Source organism: Panthera onca, chromosome A1, assembly GCF_046562875.1.
Source record: "Panthera onca isolate mPanOnc1 chromosome A1, mPanOnc1 haplotype 2, whole genome shotgun sequence".
NCBI classification, from domain to species: domain Eukaryota; kingdom Metazoa; phylum Chordata; class Mammalia; order Carnivora; family Felidae; genus Panthera; species Panthera onca.
Window position 1 is genome coordinate 141613719 of NC_138339.1, and position 25794 is coordinate 141639512.

At 35.1% G+C, this 25794-nt stretch overlaps 1 protein-coding gene across 3 annotated transcripts in view; it reads right to left on the reverse strand.

Annotated features, from left to right (window-relative positions):
• The window catches only part of DMXL1 (Dmx like 1), a 134671-nt gene that overhangs the window by 34889 nt on the left and 73988 nt on the right, over positions 1–25794 (reverse strand). For 2 of the 3 annotated variants that reach the window (XM_060636306.3, XM_060636305.3), the window contains exons 27-33: positions 21868–21995; positions 21094–21342; positions 13378–13556; positions 8151–8287; positions 5874–5959; positions 3703–3904; positions 2322–2439 (exon numbers count right to left, since the gene is read on the reverse strand). In XM_060636306.3, coding sequence (XP_060492289.2) covers positions 2322–2439; positions 3703–3904; positions 5874–5959; positions 8151–8287; positions 13378–13556; positions 21094–21342; positions 21868–21995 — 1099 coding nt within the window. Of the gene's footprint in view, positions 1–2321; positions 2440–3702; positions 3905–5873; positions 5960–8150; positions 8288–13377; positions 13557–20629; positions 20744–21093; positions 21343–21867; positions 21996–25794 lie in introns of all 3 variants that reach the window. The other variant, XM_060636303.3, reaches the window with a different exon arrangement.

The window sequence follows — 25794 nt, forward strand, 5'->3', positions numbered from 1 at the left end:
AAAAAGACATGGAAGATAATTTTGTTAACATCAAGAACAAGCTAATCAACTTGCCAGTAAAGACTAAACATTATACTAACTTTATAGAGTTAATATTCTATTTAATTCCATCCCATCTGTGGTTCACCATACAAAGTTTTCATTTTCATATTCTCTTTATCAAAATGTCACTATTTTTAAAAAGTGAAGAATAAAACATGAAGAATAAAACAATAATGCAGTAGCAATTAATTTCTAATAACTACCATTAATGATGCCAAGTTTTAAGTAAATAAGATCTACCGGTTAAAATATTCCAAATTAATTTTGCAGGAAAAAAACCCCTAAAATTCAGAGAAAATATTTAGCTCACTAATTACAAAGCTTTCTCTCAGTCCAACATTCATAAGCATGCATTTAATTACTAACAAAAAAATTAAAATTTTCTTAAGGTATCATCGAACTCTGAAAGAAAACTCAAAGTAAAACAGCAAAGGAATTTAAAAGGTGTTGTTGTACTCATTTCCCTGCTGTTCTTCCTCATGTATCTGGCTTAGTTATGCTACTCCCCTCCCTTAGTGGTTCTATTTCCGGATTCAACTAGACAATCTGGTGGTGAACAATTTTTTATTTTGTTTTGAGAATTATTTAATTTCCCAAATACCTATATTCCAAATTCCCTATATCAGCAGTAGAGAAATGTTTTTTATATTTACAACTATATTAATCAAATATGGCCATGTTCTTTAAAAAATGATTTTGTACATTTTTTGTACAAAAAATGATTTGGTACATCTATACCTATACAAGGTAGGTCAGAGAAACCCAAGAAATAACAAGCACAGTAAACATACTTTTTCCACAGTAAGCAGGTATAAAGTGTATAAAGAAGGAGGGCTTTATTCACTATTATGGAAATGCTGTAACTTGTAATACATTATTTTATTCAAAGATATATTTAAAATAAAATCAGAAACATTACCTCACAAATGAACACACCCTAATTAATTAGTCTCTGATCCATTACATTTTTAATTTTACTTATCCCAAAATTTTCTTGAACTGTTTAATGGTAATTCATATACTAAATATTTAAGATAGGAAAGTTAAATAAAACTACTTTTATTTATTCTATCTATTTTATCTATTGTTGGCTTAGATTTCAATGTTATCCTAAGATACATATTTCACAAGTTTTCTAAGTTGCAAAAAATTATGTATTTTGTTTCCTGGCTTGGCTAATTCAAATATATTTACATAACCAGATGAATGCTAAGTATCAGCACCCGCAGTTGCCTCTTATAAAATAGTGCTTAAACCGAGAGCCCATCAGATCTATGTAATTTTTCTGTTTTTCATTAAAGTTATTATATGCCATCTTGCTTTTTGCTAACTTGTCTAGTAAGAAGCCACTTTAATGTATAAACATGCTGAGTCACTATGGTGTACACCTGAAATTAATGTAACATTGTATGTTCACTACACTCAAGTAAAAATTTTTTTTTAAAAATCAGGAAAAAAAGCCGTTCTACTTCCTTATTTCTCCAAGTGAAATACCTTCCCCCCCCCCCCCCCCCCACTTCAAGAACCATACAAAACTTGCTTTCAGACTAGTTCAGTGCTTCTCAAAATACGATCCACACACCAGTTGAGGGTCTTGAGTCCATGAGGACATAAGGAATTAGTGTCATCACTAAGTCCACCACTGAGTTTACCGGGTATTTTTTTAATAGCAATACTGTCACAGAAAAGGAAGCAACATGTTAATCTACTTAGGTGCAAATTCTCCATAGCATCAAAATGGAACTTTTTAAAGCACTGAACTAAATGTGAAAAATAATCATAATGATAACATCAAAGTATAATTAACCACAGTATATTTATAAACTGCACTTACAAAATTCACTAAGAAGCATAATTGAAAGAATAAAAAGAAAATGTACATATTTGAAATGTTCTCAGTATACAAACCTAGTTTCAATAAAACTTCTAAGATAACTTCTTTTAACGATCACATTCTGAAAATCATGGGAAAATTCTACTTTATTTCCTAAAATGGCAATCATGACAACTCAAAGCACACCAAACAAGATACACAATCTTCACTCAAACAGTACCTTTTTAGGAAAAAAAAGTTCCAAATATATCTGAATTAGTTACTTTAAATTGACTTCAGAAAATAGTGACCCGTTCTCTCTCCTTTTCAATTACTGTATCTATTTATTAACTGCATAATATACGTTTATGGTATAAAAGTGGGTTGTAAAATACAACTTATTCTTTATAGGTACATAAAACAAGACTTCAGTAATTAAAAAAAAAAGGTTTTAACTTATACAGACCTCATTTAGACATCTTTTCTTCGTGAATATATTTCTGATAAAAGTTTCCTGAATTTCTTCCTGCTTCACCAAATACTGCCAAAGTCTCTTCACAGACAGTGCCAGATGGTGTTTGGATCTACAGAGACAGGATATTTAATTATACACTTTGGAGATTTCTGATTAACTTGACCACATTTCCTTGGTGTTGTAAGAATGTTTATAATAATAAATAAACTAGAATCAGATCACATCATCTAGGCAGCAGTCTGCAAACTTTTTCTTAAAGAACCTGATTGTAAAGATTTTAGGCTTTCAGGCTACATGGTCTTTCAACCACTCAACTCAGCCACTGAAGAAGGAAACCACCCATAGGTAATATTAAAATCAAAGGGTGTGGCTGTAATCCAATAAAATTTTGTTTACAATGCAGGAGGAGGGGTGGATTCGGCTCTAAGCTGCAGTTTCCGACCCCCAGGAACAGAAGATCTACCAAAATAGTTAGACTTCCTGGAAGAGATCTAGAGGCAGAGCTACTCCAAGTGTCTGAGGACACATATCAGCCCACGAACTGTTACTGATGCTCACTATGGTTAAGAACTTGTGAAATAATGTGTATCAACTGTATAACTAAGCCTGTAAGTACAGTTTAATTCAGTTAACATTTGGTAGCAAGACTTTATTGATGAAACAAGCACTGCATCGATTTACCTTTTGGTGCAAATGCTTCATCTCCCCACGGACAGTAAAACAGTTTGCTAACTAAATATTTTGAAGGGCACTGTTCCAGAGTGGGCGGAAGTAAACTATGGCCCACAGGTCAAATTCAGCCAGCCTTTCATTTTCAAAAATAAAATTTATTGGATCACAGCCATGACCATTTGTTTACTTATTGTCTATGGTTGCTTTCACTGTACAATGGCAGTTTAAGAGCTGCAACAAGGATTCCAGGGTCTGCAAAGCCTAAAATATTTACTTTCTAGGACTTTGCAGGAAATGTTTGCTAACCTCTGGCCTACAGTATACATCTAACAAAGACACAGATACGAGCCAAGAACTGCAAATTAGACACAGAAGGCCTTAAGTATTTTTTTTAAATTACTAGTTGATAGCATTCTGATTTAGTAACTCTGACGTAAAAACAGTATCCATAGGGGGCGCCTGGGTGGCTTAGTTGGTTAAGCGTCTGACTCAGCTCACTCAGGTCATGGTCTCGCAGTTGGGGGGTCAAACACCACGTAGGACTCTGAGCTGACAGCTTGGACCCTGGAACCTGCTTTGAATTTTGTGTCTCTCTCTCTCTGCCCATCCCCCCTCTACCTGTGCTGTTCTCGCTCTTTCAAAAAGAAGTAAATAAACATTAAAAAAAAAATTCAAAAACAGGATCTATAGGAAAACCTACCTGAAAGGAGTGTTTGTAGGTTCCAGCAAAGCTTTATGGCGGAGAATTGCAGGGCCTGCAGACACACTCTCTTCAGAGGTATGACTTGAGATATAGTTTTGAGGTGGCCCACCATGGATTTCAAGTCGTCGGAGAAGAACTTGTTCCCAACACTGAAGAGTTTTCAGAACCGCATGACAAAGTGGTGAACTAACTGGAAGTTCTAAAAAGAGAAAATAAAAATGACCCACATTTGTCTTCTGCAGTAAAATGTTACATTCAACTGTAGGAAGGAGAGAAGACACGTTTTGGCAGAGGAGATGTGGAAGAGAGGTGGGCACAGAAACCCACAGGATTCAAAAAAAAAGATGTAATGAATCTTTATTTCAACATTATTAGGTGGCCCTTAGCAACAGAAAAAAAAAGAGAAATCTAAGTTGAAATTATATCATAGCTTTACAAGTATAACTTGGAATAATATTTATGACTTATGATATAAAGTATTGATTGCTATATCAATTACTGCCTCTGGCTTTAATTTCACGAGAAAAAATATACCTGAATATTATAAAAATATATTGGAGAGGAAAAAATAATAGCTTTTAACATTTAATTTCTATATGGTATATATTTCTATACAGTGTATGTGTGTGTTGTGTATGTATGTATATGTACATACATATGTATATGTATACATACATACACAACACACATAGACACACACATACCCAAATCTATATGGGTATATTTAAAACTTGTTTAGAAAATTAAAATAATACACGAAAGTAAAAAAAAAAAAAAAAACTTAAATAATATTTACCAGTAAATTCAACACTTTCTAGTTCTGTAAACTTTCATTCATGACTCCTCATTCCCCTCTCAACTTTTATTTTATTAAAATTTTTTTAATGTTTATTTATTTTTGAGAAAGAATGAGACAGTGTGAGCAGGGGAGGAGCCAAGAGAGAGGGGGACACAGAATCTGAAGCAGGCTCGAGACTCTGAACTGTCGGAGCCTGATGTGGGGCTTGAACTCACGAACCGTGAGATCATGACCTGAGCCGAAGTCGGATGCTTAACCAACTGAGCCACCTGGGCAGCCCTACTTTCAACTTTTAGCTATTCCTATTTACCTCTGAAGATCTAAATAACATGATAATACTGTGAATTCATGATTTTTCAATTTTAGAAATGGCGTACTAATTTATTGCTATGGAACATAAAAATAAACGGTCTCTCCATCACTGCAATATAGTCACATAATAATTTCTGGTTAAATTGATGTTTTCAGGTTTAACTTGTTATATCTATTTATAAATATAGATCATAGCTGAACCACGTGGTATACTATCATGTACCTTTCTGTACAATCTTTTCTTCCCCTGGAGTTAATAATCACTAAGTTTTTGCACGTGCTTATTAGTTTTCTTTTTTTTTTTTTTTAATATATGAAATTTATTGTCAAATTAGTTTCCATACAACACCGAGTGCTCATCCCAAAAGGTGCCCTCCTCAATACCCATCACCCACCCTCCTCTCCCTCCCACCCCCCCATTAACCCTCAGTTTGTTCTCAGTTTTTAAGAGTCTCTTATGCTTTGGCTCTCTCCCACGCTAACCTCTTTTTTTTTTTTTCCTTCCCCTCCCCCATGGGTTTCTGTTAAGTTTCTCAGGATCCACATAAGAATGAAACCATATGGTATCTGTCTTTCTCTGTATGGCTTATTTCACTTAGCATCACACTCTCCAGTTCCATCCACGTTGCTACAAAGGGCCATATTTCATTCTTTCTCATTGCCACGTAGTATTCCATTGTGTATATAAACCACAATTTCTTTATCCATTCATCAGTTGATGGACATTTAGGCTCTTTCCATAATTTGGCTATTGTTGAGAGTGCTGCGTGCTTAGTTTTCTAAGAGTCTACTGCTATTAAATCCCTCAACACCTGGCTACAGCTATAAATAAAGTCTCAATACAGTCAATCACATCAGGTTCAGATCCCCAGCTTTCTTAGATGATGTCCTCCTAAGGGCACCTATATAAAATATTTACAGATGGTTGGTTTGGTTAAAAGAAACCTATCTTCTACAATAGTAAGTTACTAAAGTTTTTCTCCACTATTTGAAAAAAAATACAAAATAGTAATTCAAAAGCACTGGGAATATTAGTTCATGTTAAGATATTTATTACCTGCAAGATCGTGACCTGCAAAGGGATAGAAAGTCTTCAAATTGTTGAGTACCAACTGCACCATTGCCAAGCGCATCAATGACCAACTAAAAATAAAACAGGAGATGTGTTAAAAACTTACTTAGGGTTTTAGAAGAGTATACCACTCTTTAATCCAACAATTTCACCACCAAGAATCTAGTCTGCAGATATACTTTCCCAAAACCAAAACAATATATGCATGGAGTTACTCATGTCAGTTTTATCTAAAATAGCAAAAGAGCAGAAACAACCAATTATCCACCAAGAAAATACTGGTTCAAACACTATGGTTTTGAATCACAGAAAAAACAGTTGCCATAAAAAAGGAACAAAGAAGGATCTCAAAGTATTAAAATGAAGTGAACTCCAGTATGTATTAATAAATAAGCAAATTATAGAACATTATACACAGTATGTTTTTCCATGTAAGAAAGCAGGGAAATAAGATATTACACACACGCGCGCACACGATTATTTTGCAAAAAGGCAGATAAAACAGAAACTAATAAAAATGGGTGTAGAGGAGGAAATGAGTGGAAGACAGAAATGTGACACTTCCGATTTCACATTTTTATATAGTTTTTGCTTTTTTAATTGAAAAAAGAAATATTAGCTTCTCTTAAAGTGAAACACGTTTATTTCTTAGAGTACTGGCTTTTTACTACTTTAAATTGTGGTAAAATACACATACCACAGAGTTTACCATCTTAACTATTTTTTAGTTCAGTGGCATTAAGTACATTCATATTTTTGTGCAACCATCACCACCACCAATTTCTAGAACTCTTTTCATCTTGCAAAATTACAACTATCTCTATTAAGCAACAATTCCCCCATTTCCCCCTTCTCCTAGTCCCTGGCCACCACCATTCATAGAGACCTTTTGTCTCTATGAATCTGACTACTCTATGATACTCTACTAAGTATCTCATATGTGGGATTATACAGTATTTGTCTTTCTGTGACTGGTTTGTTTCATTTAGCACGCTGTCCTCAAGGTTTATCCATGTTATAACATGTGTTAGAATTTCCATCCTTTTTTAGGTTGAATAATATTCCACTGTAGGTATATACTATTATTTCTATTTATGCATTCATCTGTCAACAGACACTTAGTACTTTTACCCCCTGGCTACTATTAATAATGCTGTCATGAACATGTTTGTACAAATACCTATTCAATACCTTATTTATTTTAATTCTTTAGGGTATATATACTTAGAAATGAAATTGCTGAGTCATGTGGTAATTCTGTTTTTAATTTCTGAAGAACTGCCATAATGTTTTCCACAGTGGTGTCCATTTCACATTTCTACCAATAGGGCACAAAGGGTCCAATTTCTCCACATTCTTGCCAACACTGCTATTTTCTTTTTGAGAGCAGTCATGCTAAGAGGTATGAAGTGAACTCTCACTGTGGCCTCAAATTGCATTTTCCTAATAATCAGTGATAGTGACCACCTTTTCATGTGCTTATTGGCCATTTATATATCTGCTTTGGAAAAACATCTATTCAAGTCATTTGTGCGCTTTTTAAATTGGGTTGTTTTGTTTTTGTTGTTATTAAATTATACAGTTTGACTTCTGAGCCATGTAAATATTTTGTGTATTCAAAAAACAAAATCAGGTCAACAGGAAATCAACAACAGTATACCAGTAAGGAAAAATCTCATAATTTTTCCTTTCGATAAAGGACTACTTCATTTTCCCTAATATCCTACTTATTGCTTGTGGAAAATTTCTATTTTTCTATCATACCATAACATACAATGTCTTAATAAAATGTATACACCTTTCAGACATATACAACATATCAACAGAGATAAGATAATACACCATTATCCATGCATGTAAGGATAATGCAGCTTCGGAGCCGAGGGTGAACATTTTGAACATTTATGATTTTTATAATATGGGGAAGACATTTTTAAGACAAAAATCACTGACATGTTAGAGCATTAGTATTACACTGAAAAGATATTGTGTTTTCTAGGCTAAAACAGTGGGATTTGTGTATCTCAGGGAGCAAAGGGCAAGGAATAGTCTGATAGCATTTGTGAGGACTGATTCATACATAATAAATAAACTGTGAAATTATTGTTAAAGAACGGTATCTAACAATTTCATCTAAAGAAATTTGACTTAGGTGTTTTAATTCAATGAGCTATTAATTTTACATGAATTATTTTCAAAAATATTATGTATATAAGCCATGAGAAATTTCTAAAAAGAAACTTAAAATTAAATATTCCATACCTATATGAATTTGAATTAGAATGCTCTTGCAGATGGAAATCAGAAGCTAAAACATCATCATCATCATCATCATCATCACTCTCCAGACTCTCTTCTGAATCATATTCTGCTCTACTTTGGGAAGGAGGGAGAAAAGGCTATATAAAAAAAAAAAAAAAAAAAAAAAAAAAAAAAGTTACGGGATTTATCATTCAACTCCCTGATTTAAAACATTCAATGACAGAGTCTAATATTAACAATTTATCTCATTTTCAGGTACTTCATTGTAAGAAAGTAAAGTAACCAGTATTTGGCTGCTTCTTTTCTGACATTCTATGCCTCTGACTTCTCTTGACAGTATTCTTTATTAATTCAGCCATTCAACAAAAAATTTATCAAGTATCAACACATCAAAAAGTATACTTGCTATAAGAATTTTTGAGACATATACACAGTCACTGAACTCAAAGAGCTTACATTTTAGGGGGAAAACGGCAAAAAATAGAAAAGGAAGTACAAACTGTATATAGTTGTGATATATGTATACACACACACACACACACACACACACACACACACACACAAAGGATGGCTGGGATGGAGAAGAGCAACAAGAACAGAGATGAGCTCATCATGAAAGCCCTCTTTGAAAAGTGGCGTGAGACTGCAGGGACAAGAAGTAAGCCACAGATCAGGAGGGAAGAAAAGCTCATTTTGAGCAGCAGAAAGAGTAGGTAGAGAGGTTTTCCTACGGGAAAGAGTTTGGTGTGGAAGGAAAGTAGTCTGACTGAAGGCCACTAATGCAGGAGGGTAAGTGTTGCGATGAACACTCAAGACAATGGTAGGTGACAGGTGGGGCAGGGTGTCTGTAGATCACAGTCAAGAGGGTAATGGAATGTCACTAGTCAGTTTTAAGGAGAGGACAGGTATTGAGATTTACATTCTAAGACTATTACAATGCCCCTCTCTTATGAGACAAAACTCAAAAGGCAAGAGTAGAAACGGAGACAGTAACTAAGGCAAGAGTTGACAGTCTGGATGAAACCGCTACAGAAACGTAAAGGCAGATGGGAATTAAGATGGACACACTAGTGCTTCGGCAAGGCTTGCCTTTAAACTGAACAAATTTTTCTCTTCCTCATTCTTGAAGCCTCCCTCTTCCCTTCACGTGTTGTTCTGTAGAATCCTTTGTTCCATGAACTTGGTATCAATGTGGACATCTCCCTGACCTCGGTGCATAGCCAGTAACGAGACTCGGATGGCCGGGCCTGAGGTAGTCAAGAAACATGACCAACCCGCCTGGCATATGTGCCAGATTGTTCTCTAAACTGCCCAGATCCTGTATTTTCCTAAAACCACCCTTAACCTTTTATTACAGGTGGATCTGCAGCTTTGAAGGCATTAGCCTGCTTCAGCCTCCTTTGCCTGGCAAAGCATTAAAACCAGTGTTCCTCTTTACCCCCAAACTCTGTCTTCACGGTATGTTTTGGCTCTAGAGCACAGAGGTCAGGTTTCGACAACGTGGTAACAGGTGATGAAGATGGAGAGAAATAACATACTGATGGTGTATTTGGGGGAAAGCACTGCCAGATGTGCCAATAAATACGGAGAGCAAGGAACAGAGAGAAAAAAGACTATTTCTGGGTTTCTGGCTTGAGCAACTATTAGGATAAAGATGCCATCTACTAAATTGAGGGAGCTCTGGTTGTGAGAGGGAAGTGGTGGACAAAGTGAGTATCAAAAACCCAAATCTTGAGTAAGATTAAGATTATAGATCAGGTAGAAAAGGAAGGACAAAGAAAGGAGACCACAAAAGAATAGTAAATAGTAAATAGTAAATAGTAAATAGTAAATAGTAAGGCTAGGGAAAAAAACAGAAGAGATTGGCATTAAGAGAAGAAGACAAAAAAGTGTTTCAAAGGAGGAAATGGTCGTATGTGTTGAATTTTGCTAAGAATTTAATTAGGACGATGATAAAGAAGTTTCAGTTACATGTGACAACAAGGATGCCCCCTGAATCTCAATAACAGCAGCTTCAGAGGGGTAGCTGTGTCAGAAGTCGCACAGTGGGGAACTATGAAAGGGACCTAAGGTAATAGGAAAAAAAATGTGTGTACAGTTTTGAAAAGTTGAATGGTAAGAGGAAGCAGAGAAATGGGGTAATAGCTGAGAAAAGTCTGGGGATCAAAGCAGGACTTGGAATGGGAGACAGAAGAGCACATTTCTGTCCCGATGGGAAGCAGCCTGTAGAGACAAGAGAACTGAAAACATAGTGAAGAGTAGACAGGAAAGCACGACGGGGATTCAGAACAGAAATGGAGCCTGTGACAAGAAGGACTCTTCTTCCATAATAACAGAAGGAAGGAATAAGATGTAGTTATAGCTTCATGATAGGACAGTGACAGTTTTGTGCGATTCTACCTTTCTAATGACTTGTAAGATGAGGGCATTAGTTAAGGGTGAGGACAGAGGAGGAGATGTGGGAAGTCTGAAGTTACTTTGGTCTAGGGCAGCCTGGTGAAGAAATAGCACGGACGGCAGAACTTCTGAAAGAGCTGAGTGAGGAGCTTCGTAAGTCCTCTCACCAGAAAGCAACAGGAAAACTGAACAATGTTGTAAAAAGGTCCTTTAAAAGAAACTGGAAATTGATCAATATATACAACACACAGAGAAGCACCTGGCATTTTGGCCAGGGTCTCTGCGACTCCATCCCTGCCACTCTGTGTGAGAGGGGTCCACTGGAGCCAGCAGGGCATCCGTGAGGATTGAGAACTCTGCTGCATGGCCAGAAGGGCTGACACTTTAATAAAAATTCCACCCCAATGGCACAGTCAAAAATGACAGAGATCTCATTACCAAATAGCTAGGAAAGGCTAACATCTCAATTAGCCTGAGGCTATGATATAAAGTGGGACAAGGGCAGAGCAGCCAGAAATTTAACAAGGTCCAGGAACACAGAGAGCTAAAGAAGGCCGTGCTGATCAAGAATTCTTTATCAACTCAAACTGTGCTTCAGAAATGAAGATGACATATATATATTCCCATAGCAACAATAAACATTTGTTGAATGAATGAATGAATGAATGACTCTGTAAAAGGCAATGAGGAAGAAGGAGATACGGATACCTGTCTTTAGCCCACGCATTGTACAATAAATGAAAAGTAAAAGCTAACGCTTAACGTGCCTGAGGGACTGGTGTCACCAGAAAATAGTTCAGTGTCAATTAATACAACAAAATATTAAGAACATCTGGAAGTTGAGAATGTTAGGGATCGGGCTGATCATAGGAAAAGGAGAAGATACATTCAGGCCTTTTCTGCATGTGCATGGTAGCACAGGAATATGAAAACAACCATGCAAGCTGAAGTCACTGTGAGGCAATCTTTAAATTTTTTTCTCTTTTTTGACGTTTCTTCATTTTTTTTTTTAATGTTTATTTTTGAGAGAGAGAGAGAGAGAGAGAGAGAGAGAGAGAGCACTAGCGGGGGAGGGGCAGAGAATGAGGGAGACACAAAATCCAAAGCAGACTCCAGGCTCTGAGCTATCAGCACAGAGCCTGATGAGGGGCTCCAACCCACAACGTTGAGAGCATGACCTGAGCCAAAGTCAGATGCCTAACTGACTGAGCCACCCAGGTGCTCCAAGGCGATCTTATTAAACAAAGGAAAAATTACAAATATTCTATGACTATGAAAAATATTTTTCAAAACATTAAAAACACTTATGGTAGGCAATAAATGTATAAGGAAATGAAAAAATAGTAAAAATATTTATTTAGAACACTGTAATTAAAATATTAGAAATATTGAGAATTAAGTGTTTTATGTCTTTATAAAAAATTTATCAAGAGTACTCTGAATAGTCCCTGCCTTCTAACTCTGTAATTTAGGATACAAAGCAAACATCTTTTCTTTTTTTTTTTTTTTTTTTTTTAATTTTTTTTTCAACGTTTATTTATTTTTGGGACAGAGAGAGACAGAGCATGAACGGGGGAGGGACAGAGAGAGAGGGAGACACAGAATCGGAAACAGGCTCCAGGCTCTGAGCCATCAGCCCAGAGCCTGACGCGGGGCTCGAACTCACGGACCGTGAGATCGTGACCTGGCTGAAGTCGGACGCTTAACCGACTGCGCCACCCAGGCGCCCCAGCAAACATCTTTTCTAATCATTGGCAAATCGTCATCATATTTGTTTCCAAGTTTGTATCAGCTTCCAACATTTTCTTCTTCGCACCTTCAACGTCGTGAAATATTACCAGGAGTTACTCTAACATGAAGATTGTTTTTTTTGTTTGTTTTGTTTTTGGCAATTTCACTATCTCTAGAATATGGTCATCTTTTTGTCACACTTTCCTCATTCGTGTTGACAAGTCAGCCTTACCCTAAGTCTTCTGGTTGCACTAGAGTCTCTCGAATGACAGTAATGTCAGAGATCCCACAATTAGCTATTTTTTTCACAACTTCATTTATATTTGATTTGAATTTCACTTATAGTGCTACCACCTTTCACTGTTGTGTTGCACTTTCATCTTTGTGAGCCAGTTCCGTCTTGTGATTATGCAACTTTAGAAAACGTCACTTGAGTTCATCATGGGAGCCAAGACAGCAACACACTTTTCTGTCTGCATATGAACTAACAGGTACTAATCACCAATAGACTTTGAAAGAACTGTTGTGATTGGTCACTGAACATGAGGTACATCTGTTATTTCCATAGTGAACTGTGGACTGAGGAGCCAGCAGGGAGGTTTGTACTTTATGCAGTTATTCACAGTTAATATATTGTGGAAACTTTAAGCCATGTTGTTGAGGGACTCATGTTACTTACTGAAGGACCCAGCAACTATAATGTGTATACGAGAACAGTGCAGGACTGTCTGTAGGACAGAAAAGGAACGACAGCAGGAATGGCCCTGTGGCTTCTAGCAATCTTGATTTCTTAATTACAATCAAGTACATTAGCATTAAGGTGCTGACCAATTTATCTTTCCATCTAGAACTATTTTATCTAAAATAAAGAAATCATAACTTATCAAAGAACTGCCTTAACTGATTGGAAATGGCCAAATGTTTTTGAGGGTTTTTTTGTTTTTTTTGTGTTTTTTTTTTGGTTATGCAGCCTGATAAAATGAAAATTTTCTAAATCAGAGTGGGAAAATACTTGGAAGCAGCAGCAATTACAATTATTTTAAACATTTTCATTTCCATTTCACTGCATAAGTGTTGTTCTGGGTGGCACTTTTATTACCTTGGCTATGAAATAGTCCCAGATACTGAGCTCCGGTGGGATGAACTTCTCTTTGACTGTCAGTAAGTCCTGGCTGACTGGTGATGAGGAAGAGGTTGGTGGGGCAGATTCTCTGCAAGACATTTTTGATGGCCTAAAACGTTTGTTCTGTTTCTCTCCTTCTTCCACAAGTGAAGAAACTAATAAAAAGAAAAATAAAGTATTATTCAAGTAAGCACTATTTCCAGTGTACTAACTTCACCTATCTTTATATAAGATTTAAGGTTACAAATAAGCACACACACAAAAGTGAATTATTATAATAGTAAGGTAATAAAATAGAAGTGAGACAAAAATCACCATCAACAGCAATCTTTGCTTTTATCTCAACTTATTTCTCATTCTCTGAATGTTAACTTTTCTATTGCATATGTGGGTAATAGGATATAATATCCACTTATAAATGAGTCCACAATGGAGCTAAGATCATGAAAGAAAATTATCTATATCCTTCTACTTTGTGTTTAAGAATACCATGGAAGACCAAGAATATCATGGGATGTCAATATTAATTAAAAGCAAAAATTCACTTAGGAGGTTCTTTAGTAATCCCTTGGCCTTTTATCTCCATACAAAACTATATGTTTTCACTGAAAATATTAAAAAAATTCAAATATGTAAGAACTTAATTAAGCTGACTCAGACTTCTGGAAATGGGTTGCATATGGAATTTTCTGGTCAGTGGAATAACAAATACGAGGGAGAAAATGCAATCTTTGTTGTTTTAACTTTTAAACATTTAACAGTATTCTTTTAGTATTTTGCTTTAGAGTATTAAGGGCCTTAGTAAAGAAAAACAAGTTACACAAATCTTTGACAAATACTAAGTCAGTCACGAGATGCAAATCACCAGTAGAGAACCAAGGATCTCCCAGAGAGAAGCACAGGTCTAATCAACAGGCAAACAACTCCACAATCAGGCACACCCCAATATTTTCCTTCAGTGGTTTCAGTGAGAATTTACTTACCTCCCAAAGGAATGCAAATATTTGTTCTGTAATACAATTTTGTTTTATTGTTGGAAGCTACTCAGCTTGCATAAACAGCATGCTCATGCATCACATCAAGCTACAGCCAAGCTGAGTTTAACAGACTAATTTCATTATTTCAGATAAAAGGAAACTAAAATGAATAAAATTCCAAAAGATTGCTAAAAAGTGCTATGATTATTACATAACCTTTCAAATGATTTTAAAAGGAACCATCAGATTAAAATGTGTCATTTTTTTGTTTTTATAAGCAATTGATATTCAATGATCATTCTTCTAATATACCTGTTGCATACATTTATATATATTCTAAAGCTTCAACAGTGGTTCTACCAAATTCTGATCAAGTAAAAAATTTAGAATATAAAGGTATTCTTTACCTTTCAAAAAATTAATGCTGTGGTTTAAAATAAATTTATCATTTGACTTTAACATTAGTATTTGGCTTTTAATTTTGTTTTCAGATCAGAAGGCATATAAACATAGAAGCATAAAGGATCTCTAGAAAAATAAAACTTACAAACAATGCTAAATGAACACATTTTTGCCAAGATGGCCACGGGATTAAAAAAAATCAGAGTTTTTAAAGCAAAACCTAAGAAAATTTTTAGAAAGAAAAAACTTTGGAAGTACTGCCTGGGGAGCCCAGATACTGACATGAAAATAAGAAAGTCACCACACACTGGGGGTAAATGTTTAAAGTTACAGACTCAATGCCAGAAGTATAAAACTACTTCTTAAAATATTTTTGATGAACAAGGACAGAAAAAAAATGGCAAACAAATTCACAGTACTGAATGTTATGTTATTTCAAATGCTATAAATGTAAAAGGACCTGAGCAGTGCCTCCCAGCAAACAAGAAATAACCCGTAGCTGGTTCTTAGTGTAGATGCTCCTTCCTTTCCCTTCAATTACAGCAAGACCTAAGGCAACTTTATGCTTAATCACACGAGGTTAGAGCAGTCGTGAAGTACCAAGAGAGACTACCTATAGTGGCTGAGTGCTCGGCTGCTTACTTTTGAAAATGCTAATAAATATCAAGGACGTCTGCCACTCCTTGGATAAAAACTGACTCTACTATTCTATTACTGAGAGAGTAAATGGATACTTTACCAGTAACAGAAGAAAAAAACAACAAAAAACAGTATTAGAATTGAAAACGAAGTTGGATATGGAGTTTATGAATTATAAGAAATATAAAGAGGCTAGAAAGTGGGTAAGGAAAAACTACCGTTCATGCACTAACATAAATTTTTAAAATAAATTTCTTAGCTGTTTTGGATTCACAGTACGTTTTAAAAGTATAACAATGGTAATTCAAAGGAGCACATGAACCCCAATGTTCAGAACAGCACTATTCACAATAGCCAAAGTATGGAGAGAGCCCAAATGTTCATCAACTGATGAATGGATAACGATAATATGGTGTGTACATGTGTGCGCGCGCGCACACACACACACACACACACACACACCGGAATATTACTCTGCCATCAAAAAGAATGAAATCTTGCTATTTGCAGTATCACGGATGGAGCTAGAGTGTATTATGCTAAGCAAATGCTTAGTTCAGTCAGAAAAAGATAAATACCATATGATTTCACTCATAAGAGGAATTTAGGAAACAAAAAGATGAACACAGAGGAAAGGAAGGAAAAATAATATAAGATAAAAACAGGGAGGCAAACCCTAAGAGCCTAATAACTAGAGGGAACACCTGAGTGTTGCTGGAGGGGAGGTGGGTGGTGGGATGGGATAAATGGGTGATGGGCAATGAAAAGGGCACTTGTTGTGATGGGTACTGGGTATTATATTCAAGCGATGAATCACTAAATTCTACCCCTGAAGCTAATATTACACTATATGTTAACTAATTTGAATTTAAATAAAATCTTGAAAGAAAAAAAGTACTTTTAAAGTCAAGATAGTGGACTAAGCATGCAAATACACTTTCCTTCCCTCTTAAGAACCCCTATCCTCACTCCGCAGGGGTTTTCTTGGAAATATGGAAATGACTCCCAAAAGAATTCACAACAGAACTGGAGAAATGGCTAAAGAAGTTACAGTTGAAGAATGGACCTAGGAGGTACAGAGAAGTAAGAAAGACAACGTTGCTTTTTCCCACAAATTCTTCTGGACTACTAGATTTGCTACCATGCACATATATTGCTTTGATTAAAATCAAAACAGAAGGCGGCTAATAAGATTAACTTTTTTTGTTTGTTTATCAGACACAAAATTAATATTCTAAACCTAGACTTAAATGTTATTTCTTTTAAAACCTGACCTCAAAGTAACCAGGAGGAACGATCTCATTCCTTGCTCCTCAATCTAAGGCAACCTTATCCATGAGACTATTCATGAGTGTGCCAGAGACTGCAACGAAGCTTCAGGAGGCTTGAAGGTCCCGGACCTTCAAATTTAGCTCCAAAGTTTAAGGGGTGGGAGGATGAAGGTAAGTAACTTAAATAATGACTTAAAACATTTCATTGGAAAGAAACAAAGATATGTAGAAGATAAAAGTCATGTACGTTCAAGATAAAATAGATTTCAAATCTATTTGTTACTTTTGGCAAGATAATTCAGTGGAAGAGATCTCCTAAGAGATATGTATTCACTCTCCTTTAGCATCCACTTTAGGCAAAAAGTTTGAGAAGTACAAACATATGCCAACACAAATCAAATATTCTGAAAATTATATGTAAAACTTGATTTTACAGGTAAACTTCAAAGATTCTTAAAAGAAAAAGACCAAAACAGGAGATTAAAAGAATAGTAAATTTAAGGTACTTCTTAATCCTCAAAGAAAAAAAAATTAATGCTAAAAAAATGTCTGACAGGTGGTATTTTCCAGATTTTAGAAAGACTGACTCTCAAGGTCTTCCTCAGATCATTACCTTGCACCTGCTTCATAAGCATCTATAAAAAGAAAACAATGAATGGGGCACCTGAGTGGCTCAGTTGGTTACGCATCCTACTTTGGCTCAGGTCATGATCTCATGGTTTGTGAGTTCAAGCTCTGTGTCGGGGTCTGTGCTGACAGCTCAGAGCCTGGAGCCTGCTTCGGATTCTGTGTCTACCTCTCTTTCTGCCCCTCCCCTGCTCACACTCTGTCTCTGTCTCTCTCTTAAAAATAAATAAACATTAAAAAAAAAAAAAAAAAAAGAAACAACTACCTTAGTAGAAAGTAGTGATCTATCTCCAAATCATAGGGCGAGTAGTCGCCAAGGTGGTTGGTGTCCAAAGTGATTCAATGGAATATGGAAATAAAATCTAAGTAGTAAGTAAATCCACTACTTACATTGAGTTTTTTAAATGAGTAGAGGTGGGAAAAAAAGGAAGAGAAGAGAAACAGGGTAAGAAGAGAAGCAAAAGAAGAAAGGAGTAGAGGGAGAGTGGAGAAGAGTGAGAAGGAGGCTGAGGGAAAGCAGAAGCATTAGGGCAAAGAAAAAAAAAGGAGGGGTGAAAAGGGGAGCAGACACGGGAGGTAAGTGGTAAGGGGAAGAAGAAAACAAAATTTGTTTAATATCTGGATCAAAAAGAGTACATGTATTTTATTTTAATTTTTTTTTTTACATTTATTTATTTTTGAGAAACAGAGTGAGACAAAGCGTGAATGGGGGAGGGGCAGAGAGAGTAGGAGACACAGAATCTGAAGCAGGCTCCGGGCTCTGAGCAAGCGGTCAGCACAGAGCCTGATGCGGGGCTCAAACCCATGAACTGTGAGATCATGACCTGAGCCGAAGTCGGACACTCAACCGACGAGCCACCCAGGCGCCCCAAAAGAGTACATGTATTTTAAATAAGTAAGTACACACATTGTTGTTAAGCATAACCAAGCAGGACTTAGTTAAGCATGTTTTGTCACTAGGGTTATATAATAAAAAATCTAGAGGTAACTGTCCCATGATACTACTTTTAAACAGTCAATTAAAAGGATTTGGCATATTCACCTATATTTTAAATAGCTGTTTTCTATTTTAAAATGCTTAAGTCTTACCTTTTCTGGTCAAGAAATGCTGCTATTTTGTATATTTTGCTAAAGGAAGGATAGCAATGACATGTATAATCAATCACTAAATACTGAATACAAAACTTTTATTTTGATACAAGTTTGAGGGGAAAAAAGTAAAACATCTGGATTTTCTGATCCGTATTTAACATAAATAATCAAAAGGCAAAAACACACTTTAAAATGTCTAAAACATCATTAGCAGTCTCATAGTTAAAAAAAAAAAAACAGGCTTACAAATAAAATACTCATTTTTTATTTCATGCCTCAAGCTGGAGACATAAAAAAAATTACTAAAATTTTATCAAGATAAAAATTCACAGTTCTCACAACTGCAAATATTACTACAAAATACAATAAAAATTCTTCAAATAAAAGAGTTTTGCTTTATAATATGCAATAAAAAGCAAAAGTATGGATTTCTAACTGTTAGCATAAAAAAATCATTTTTTGAAATTTGCTATTGCTTACCTGATTGTCTATTTTAAAAATTAACCATAACAAAAAAATTCCAAACTCCATGAACATACATCTACACTAGTTTTAATTACAAAAAAATGAATCTTTAACATATGATGTGGAATTTCCAAAATTAAATTTGATTAAAAAATAAATTACTGATTTATTACATAACATTTTTGTTAAGAATTCTGACCTGCCAAGCTAAACTCTAATAGAAATCATCTACCATGTTCTCACATTACAAAACTTAGTCATAGTTTTAAACTTTGTCGCTAAAAGAATTAGTACATTAAGTATATAAAAGACTTGTACAGAGAAATATAATTTAGTTCATGACACCATTAGTGCAAAGAAAATTAAAGTTAGAATTTAGACCAAAAGAAGGAAAACAAATAGTGACTTTTAAATACCTCTTCTAGTACTAAGCTACATCAATGATTGGTTTATAAGAGTTTCTAGGTTCTCAAAGACAGATGAGCATTACATAATCTGGGTAAGGCTATATCCAGCCCTACTACTAAGTGAACTACATATTTTAAGTATTCTGTGTTATTTGGCTACCAAGTCCCAACGCAAGGGATTAAATATACAGATGCAGATAATTTTTGGTCACCTTACTTACTTACTTACTTACTTACTTCAGTGACTGGTGAAATACAGTTTATGATGGTACCTCTAAGATAATTTAAGTAATGGTATTTGTATACGAAAAACTAAACCTGGTTAAACAATGAACTTATTAGACTTTGAGTAAGGTTCTTTACACATCTGTGCTCAGAAGAACTGGTCGGAATTGAGACATAGTGACTGGTAAGAATATTTTTAATTTTTTACAGGTATTTGGACATTCCATAGCTAGAATTTATTCCTTTTTAACATTTCACATTAATAAGATCAAAGTTTTAAGTAATTTTCTCTTAGAACACATTAAATAAGTTCTGAATTAGTGAACCATTTTTGCTTAATGCTTATCTCAGTAGAGCTCTATCTTATACACCCCTCTTAGACTTTGAAGGTTTTTCTTTAACTGAATTCAGATATCTGAAGTATATATATTCCCAGGCAAGTTTCATGAGAAGTTAAGTCTTTTTCTTTTTTTTGTCCATATAAAAAATAAAGCATGAGAAATTACTCTTTAAAAATTAGAAAACAGGTTATAAAAATTAAAATATTTTTTAAAATTTGAAAACTAAGATTAACACACACAGGCTAATAAATTACAAAAAGAAAACTTAACAGAAAGGTAGAAAGCATTATGAAGATTCTTTTCAGGTCAAGATGCAATATACAGAGTTTTACTATTAGAAAGTTTAGAAATAGGAATACAGTTGTTTAAAATATTTACTTTTCCTGGTATTATGAACACTTAGAAATCCAAATCCCCTAATGGCCAGAATCATAGTATGCAAAACATAAAGCAGCCACTTTGAAATGTTTTCCAGTCATTTCAAGCCATAGTCTGATTTACCATGATTAGCACTGACGTTTATTTCTACACATTTAAAATTATGTTAAGAGTGTAAGGAATAGATAACATCAAAACAAACAATTTAAGAGCAGATTGTGGTTTCTAAAAGGCTAATCATTGTTTTAAATCAAAAATATGGCTTGATTAAATAAAGGAAATTTCTTAATTTTCTACTGTTAAGTGCAAAACAAAATAAAATGGGCCCAAGGTACCCCAACCCCTTCAAAAAAACACAAAGCAAGCTGAACTGTAAAAGCCTATTTCTAAAGCTAGTATCTTGCCTGCAAGACTGGGAGGGTTATGAGAACTGATGGCTGAAAGAGCTTTGGTAAAGCCCACACATTCCATGGAGAATACCACTACCTGGTGGGGGCTAGGCATAGCAAAGTGCCTTCCTGCCAAAGAAAGAAGAGAGAATCTGTATTTGGGATAGAACAAAGACCACAGTTACAGTATATTTCAAAACAAATGATAATTTCAATAGTAAAAGATTTAAGAAAATTACATTAGACAGTTCTAATCAATGGTGCATGAGTATCGTAAAGTTTGGAAACTGCACCAGAAACTTCATACTGCGTTTTCACCATAAAACTATTTGTTCATGCTTTAAGAAAATGGTCTGTAATAAGAATTTTGTGTGAATAAGTTAAAACGTCATTACACTTGACAAAGTTATCATTCAGATGAATAAATAAAGTTCCAGTCTTAAAAATAAATAAATAAATGAAACCAATGAAAAACTAACCAGGTAAAGGTTTTGAGTGTGTCTGTTCTTTGCTGGGAACATGCGCACCTCCACCAAACACAGCAGACCACATTTTTTCATTTAGAGGATGGGCCACAATCCGAAATAGTTCATTACTAGAATGTGTCGCCAGGCCATGGATGAAGAGACTAAGATACACTGCTGTGAGAATCTCACAGAGTAAAACTGTAAGCCCTGACTGGGCTTCCTCGCCAGAAGAATTCAAAAGTCGAATTAGAGAAGTTATGCCTAGGACAAACAACAAACATAGCTACTAATGACAATAAATTAAAAAAAAAAATCAAATATAAAAAACTTTATTACATCAGAATTAAAAGTTTTTCTTCTGTAGATTCACAGACTAGTAGAGGTTATTACAGTTAATGCACAAACACTGAGATATCTGTTCAAGTTAGAGAAATGATGAAGATCTATAAATCTGAAAGACAAAATTTAATTGCCATGACAAATGATCTCCTATTATAACAAAAGTATAAAAAGTGATAACAAAACATTTGAGTTATCTTAGTAAAATGGCTAAGGAAACACCAATGTTAAGTAACTACATAACTTATAACAAATCGGAAATACTCAAGTGGTATCAATTCTAACAATGTTAACTGTTATGTCAACAGTTACTAACATACAGCAAAACTATGCCAAATGTACTTTTTCCTCATCTAATTCAATAAGGCTGAGAAAAAACTCATATATGTATATTTATATATATTATTTGTTTACATATAAAAATATACATATACAAATTATTTGTACCTGGCCATTGTGCTGGTGCTGTATTAGGAGTTACTGCTTCGTCTAAGCTTCCTGTTTTCAAAGAATGTCGATGGGGAAGCAATACTGTCTGATACATCATTCCAGTAAACTGATTTGTTTGAAATGAACTACAGGAAGAAAACATTTAAATAAGAATAATTTACAATAACAATATAATAAAACAGTAAACATAACATACAATGATCTAAAATGAATTTCATATGTATTATTTCCATATTTTAGATCTAACTTCTAGGGTATCTTAAATATAAGTTTATTAGTTATACTGTTATTACTGATCTAAGTACTGTTATCTATAGTCTAGTGTTATGTTAAAACCAAGTATCCTTTGAGGGTAAACGTGCAAATTTTCTAAATTAAAACACATGTGATGTTTTAAGTATTTAGTGAAAGACACAGAATACGTACAAATGAGAAAACTAAATTCCTATTGACCACAAACTACAAGCTATTCAATCAAATTTCAAAACAAGATTATCTAGTTGAAAAGAAAGTCAGTGTAGGTTCAGTGTGATATTTAATGGCTAGTCAGCCCTACATCAGGATAGGTTACATCAGGTATATGCACCAGGTACCAGGGATATAATTAAAAATGTGGTTTCTGTCTCCATGAAATTTACACTCTGGTGGAGGTATCAGACACAAATCATTTTATTATATTGCTTTTAAAGACAAAATCTACACATACAGGGCTATAAAAGCAAAACAGAGTAACATGGTACACAATTTGGGAAGTCAGGATAAGTTTCTCCAAGTAAATGGCACTTTAAGCTTAAAACTAAGTAAACAGAGGGGCGCCTGGGTGGCTCAGTTGGTTAAGCGTCCGACTTTGGCTCAGGTCATAATCTCAAAGTTTTTGAGTTTGAGCCCCACATTAGGCTCTGTGCTGACAGCTCAGAGCCTGGAGCCTGCTTCAGATTCTGTGTCTCCCTCTCTCTCTCTGCCCCTCCCTGACTCATGCTCTGTCTCTCCCTCTCTCAAAAATCAACATTTAAAAAAAATTAAACATATACTGATGAAAATAAAGCCACACTCAATGACAAGAAAATGAACTCTTGGAGGACGAAGGCCAAAGATATCAAGTTGAAGCTATCTTGGGAATACATAAGCAGAGTAGTAAGTTTACACTCTCATGAGAGAATTCAAGCACATAAAACAATAAAAAATCAACACAAAGGAAGAGTAACATCATGTAAGAAACAACAAACTCTGTGAATGACCTGCACCTAAGGAAGCAGATATACCAGAACATTACAGAATGTGCTTTATACTCAGAGAGGTTTAAACAATTAAGAAATAAAGACTATAAGTTATAAAAATAAAAGTGGTTATTAAAATCAACAAGGAGATCTTAAAAATGAAAAACAGAATTTCTAAAACACAAACTCAGATAGGCTAAATAAAAGGACATTGCTGAAGAATGAGTTAGTGTCTGGAAAACGAAGCTAGGATTTCTCCTGAAATGAAGGAAAAATGAATAAAATGAAAGCTAAAACAAAAATAAAAGAAACCTCTATGTTCCAATACCTGTCTAATAAGGAACAAAGAAAAGACAAAATATTTAAAGAAATGAAACAAAGCAAAGGATCATAGGAGAAAAAGAAGATGCAAACCAAGAAACAAACTTGTAACCACAGGGAAGGAAGTGATGCTTACTAGAGCGGGGGAGGGGATGGTCATAGGTAATAGGTAATGGGGATTAAGGAGTGCACTTGGCAGGATGAACACCAGATGATGTACAGAAGTGCTGAATCACTATATTGTACACCTAAAACTAATATTACACTGTTTGTTAACTAACTGGAATTTAAATAAAATAAAAAAAAAAAAAAAGAAAGAATTTCAAAGCACTAAGGAAAGATACCTAAGTGTCAAACAGTATGTTTTAAAAGTCTAGCTAAATTAGAGTGAAACTTAGGCTATAAAGAGAAAAATCATAAACACATTATTTTCATTTTATTTTTATTTTTATTTTTCATTTTTAATTTCTTTTTAAATTTACATCCAAGTTAGTTAGCATATAGTACAACAATGATTTCAGGAGTAGATTCCTTAATGCCCCTTACCCACTTAGCCCATCCCCCCTTCCACAACCCCTCCAATAACCCTCTGTTTGTTCTCCATATTTAAGCATTTTATGTTTTGTCCCCTCCCTGTTTTTATATTATTTTTGCTTCCTTTCCCTTATGTTCATGTGTTTTGTATCTTAAAGTCCTCATTTGAGTGAAGTCTTATAATACTTGTCTTTCTCTAATATCGCTTGACATAATACCCTCTAGTGCCATTTACATAGTTGCAAATGGCAAGATTTCATTCTTTTTGATCGCTGAGTAATACTCTATTGTATATATATATATATACCACATCTTCTTTATCCATTCATCCATCGATGGATATGTGGGCTCTTTCCCTACTTTGGCTATTGTGGATAGTGCTGCTATAAACATTGGGGTGCATGTGTCCTTTCGAAACAGCATACCTGTTGCCTTGGATACATACCTAGTAGTGCAATTGCTGGGTCATAGGGTAGTTCTAGTTTTAATTTTCTGAGAAACTTCCATACTGTTTTCCAGACTGGCTGCACCAGTTTAAATTCCCACCAGCAGTGCAGAAGAGATCCTCTCTCTCGGCATCCTTGTCAACATCTGTTGTTGCCTGAGTTGTTAATGTTAGCCATTCTGACAGGTGTCAGGTGGTATCTCATTGTGGTTTTGATCTGTATTTCCCTGATGATGAGTGATGTGGAGCATTTTTTCATGTGTCAGTTGGCCACCTGGAAGTCTTCTTTGGACAAGTGTCTCTTCATGTCTTTTGCCCATTTCTTCACTGGGTTATTTGTTTTTTGGGTTTTGAGTTTGACAAGTTCTTTACAGATTTTGGATACTAACTCTTTATCTGATATGTTGTTTGCAAATATCCTCTCCTATTCCATCATTGCCTTTTAGTTTTTCTGATTGTTTCCTTCACTGTACAGAAGTTTTTTATTTGGATGAGGTCCCAAGAGTTCATGTTTGCTTTTGTTTCCCTTGCCACCGGAGACGTGTTGAGTAAGAAGTTGCTGCGGCCAAGGTCAAAGAGACTTTTGCCTGCTTTCTCCTCGAGGATTTTGATGGCTTCCTGTCTAACATTTAGGTCTTTCACCCATTTTGAGTTTGTTTTTGTGTATGGTGTAAGAAAGTGGTCCAGGTTCATTCTTCTGCATGTCGTTGTCCAGTTTTCCCAGCACCACTTGCTATAGAGACTGTCTTTATTCCATTGGATATTCTTTCCTGCTTTGTCAAAGATTAGATGGCCATACATTTGTGGGTCCACTTCTGGGTTCTCTATTGTGTTCCACTGATCTGAGTGTCTGTTTTTGTGCCAACATCACTCTTTTTTGAAGTTTATTTGAGAGAGAGTGTGTGAGTGGGGGAGGGGCAGAGAGACAGAGAGAGAGAATCCCAAGCAGGCTCCATGGTGTCAGCACAGAGCCTGACACGGGGCTCGATCCCATGAATCATGAGACCTGAGCCGAAATCAAGAGTTGGTTGCTTAACCAACTAAGCCACCCAGGTGCCCCAACATCATTCTTCTGTGAAATTTTTCTCAATTCCAAGTCACTTACTCCCTCCTTTGGGCTCCCTGAGCCTTTTACTATCTTACATCATATATACTATAATTGTATGATATACATTACACATAACAGTATGTAGTTATATACAATTGCATATAATGACAATGTAACTATACCATTATACTCATGCCTCAAGTACAATGTCATGCTATATATATCACTTATCAGCTCACATGTATGTCTTTAACTAGAATGATCTTAAGAAAGGAGAACTTATCTCAGTGCACACCATGACTCCTAAGTTAGTTAAATGAGTTATACTGACAAGGGTCTACTTGGTATTCATTTACCAG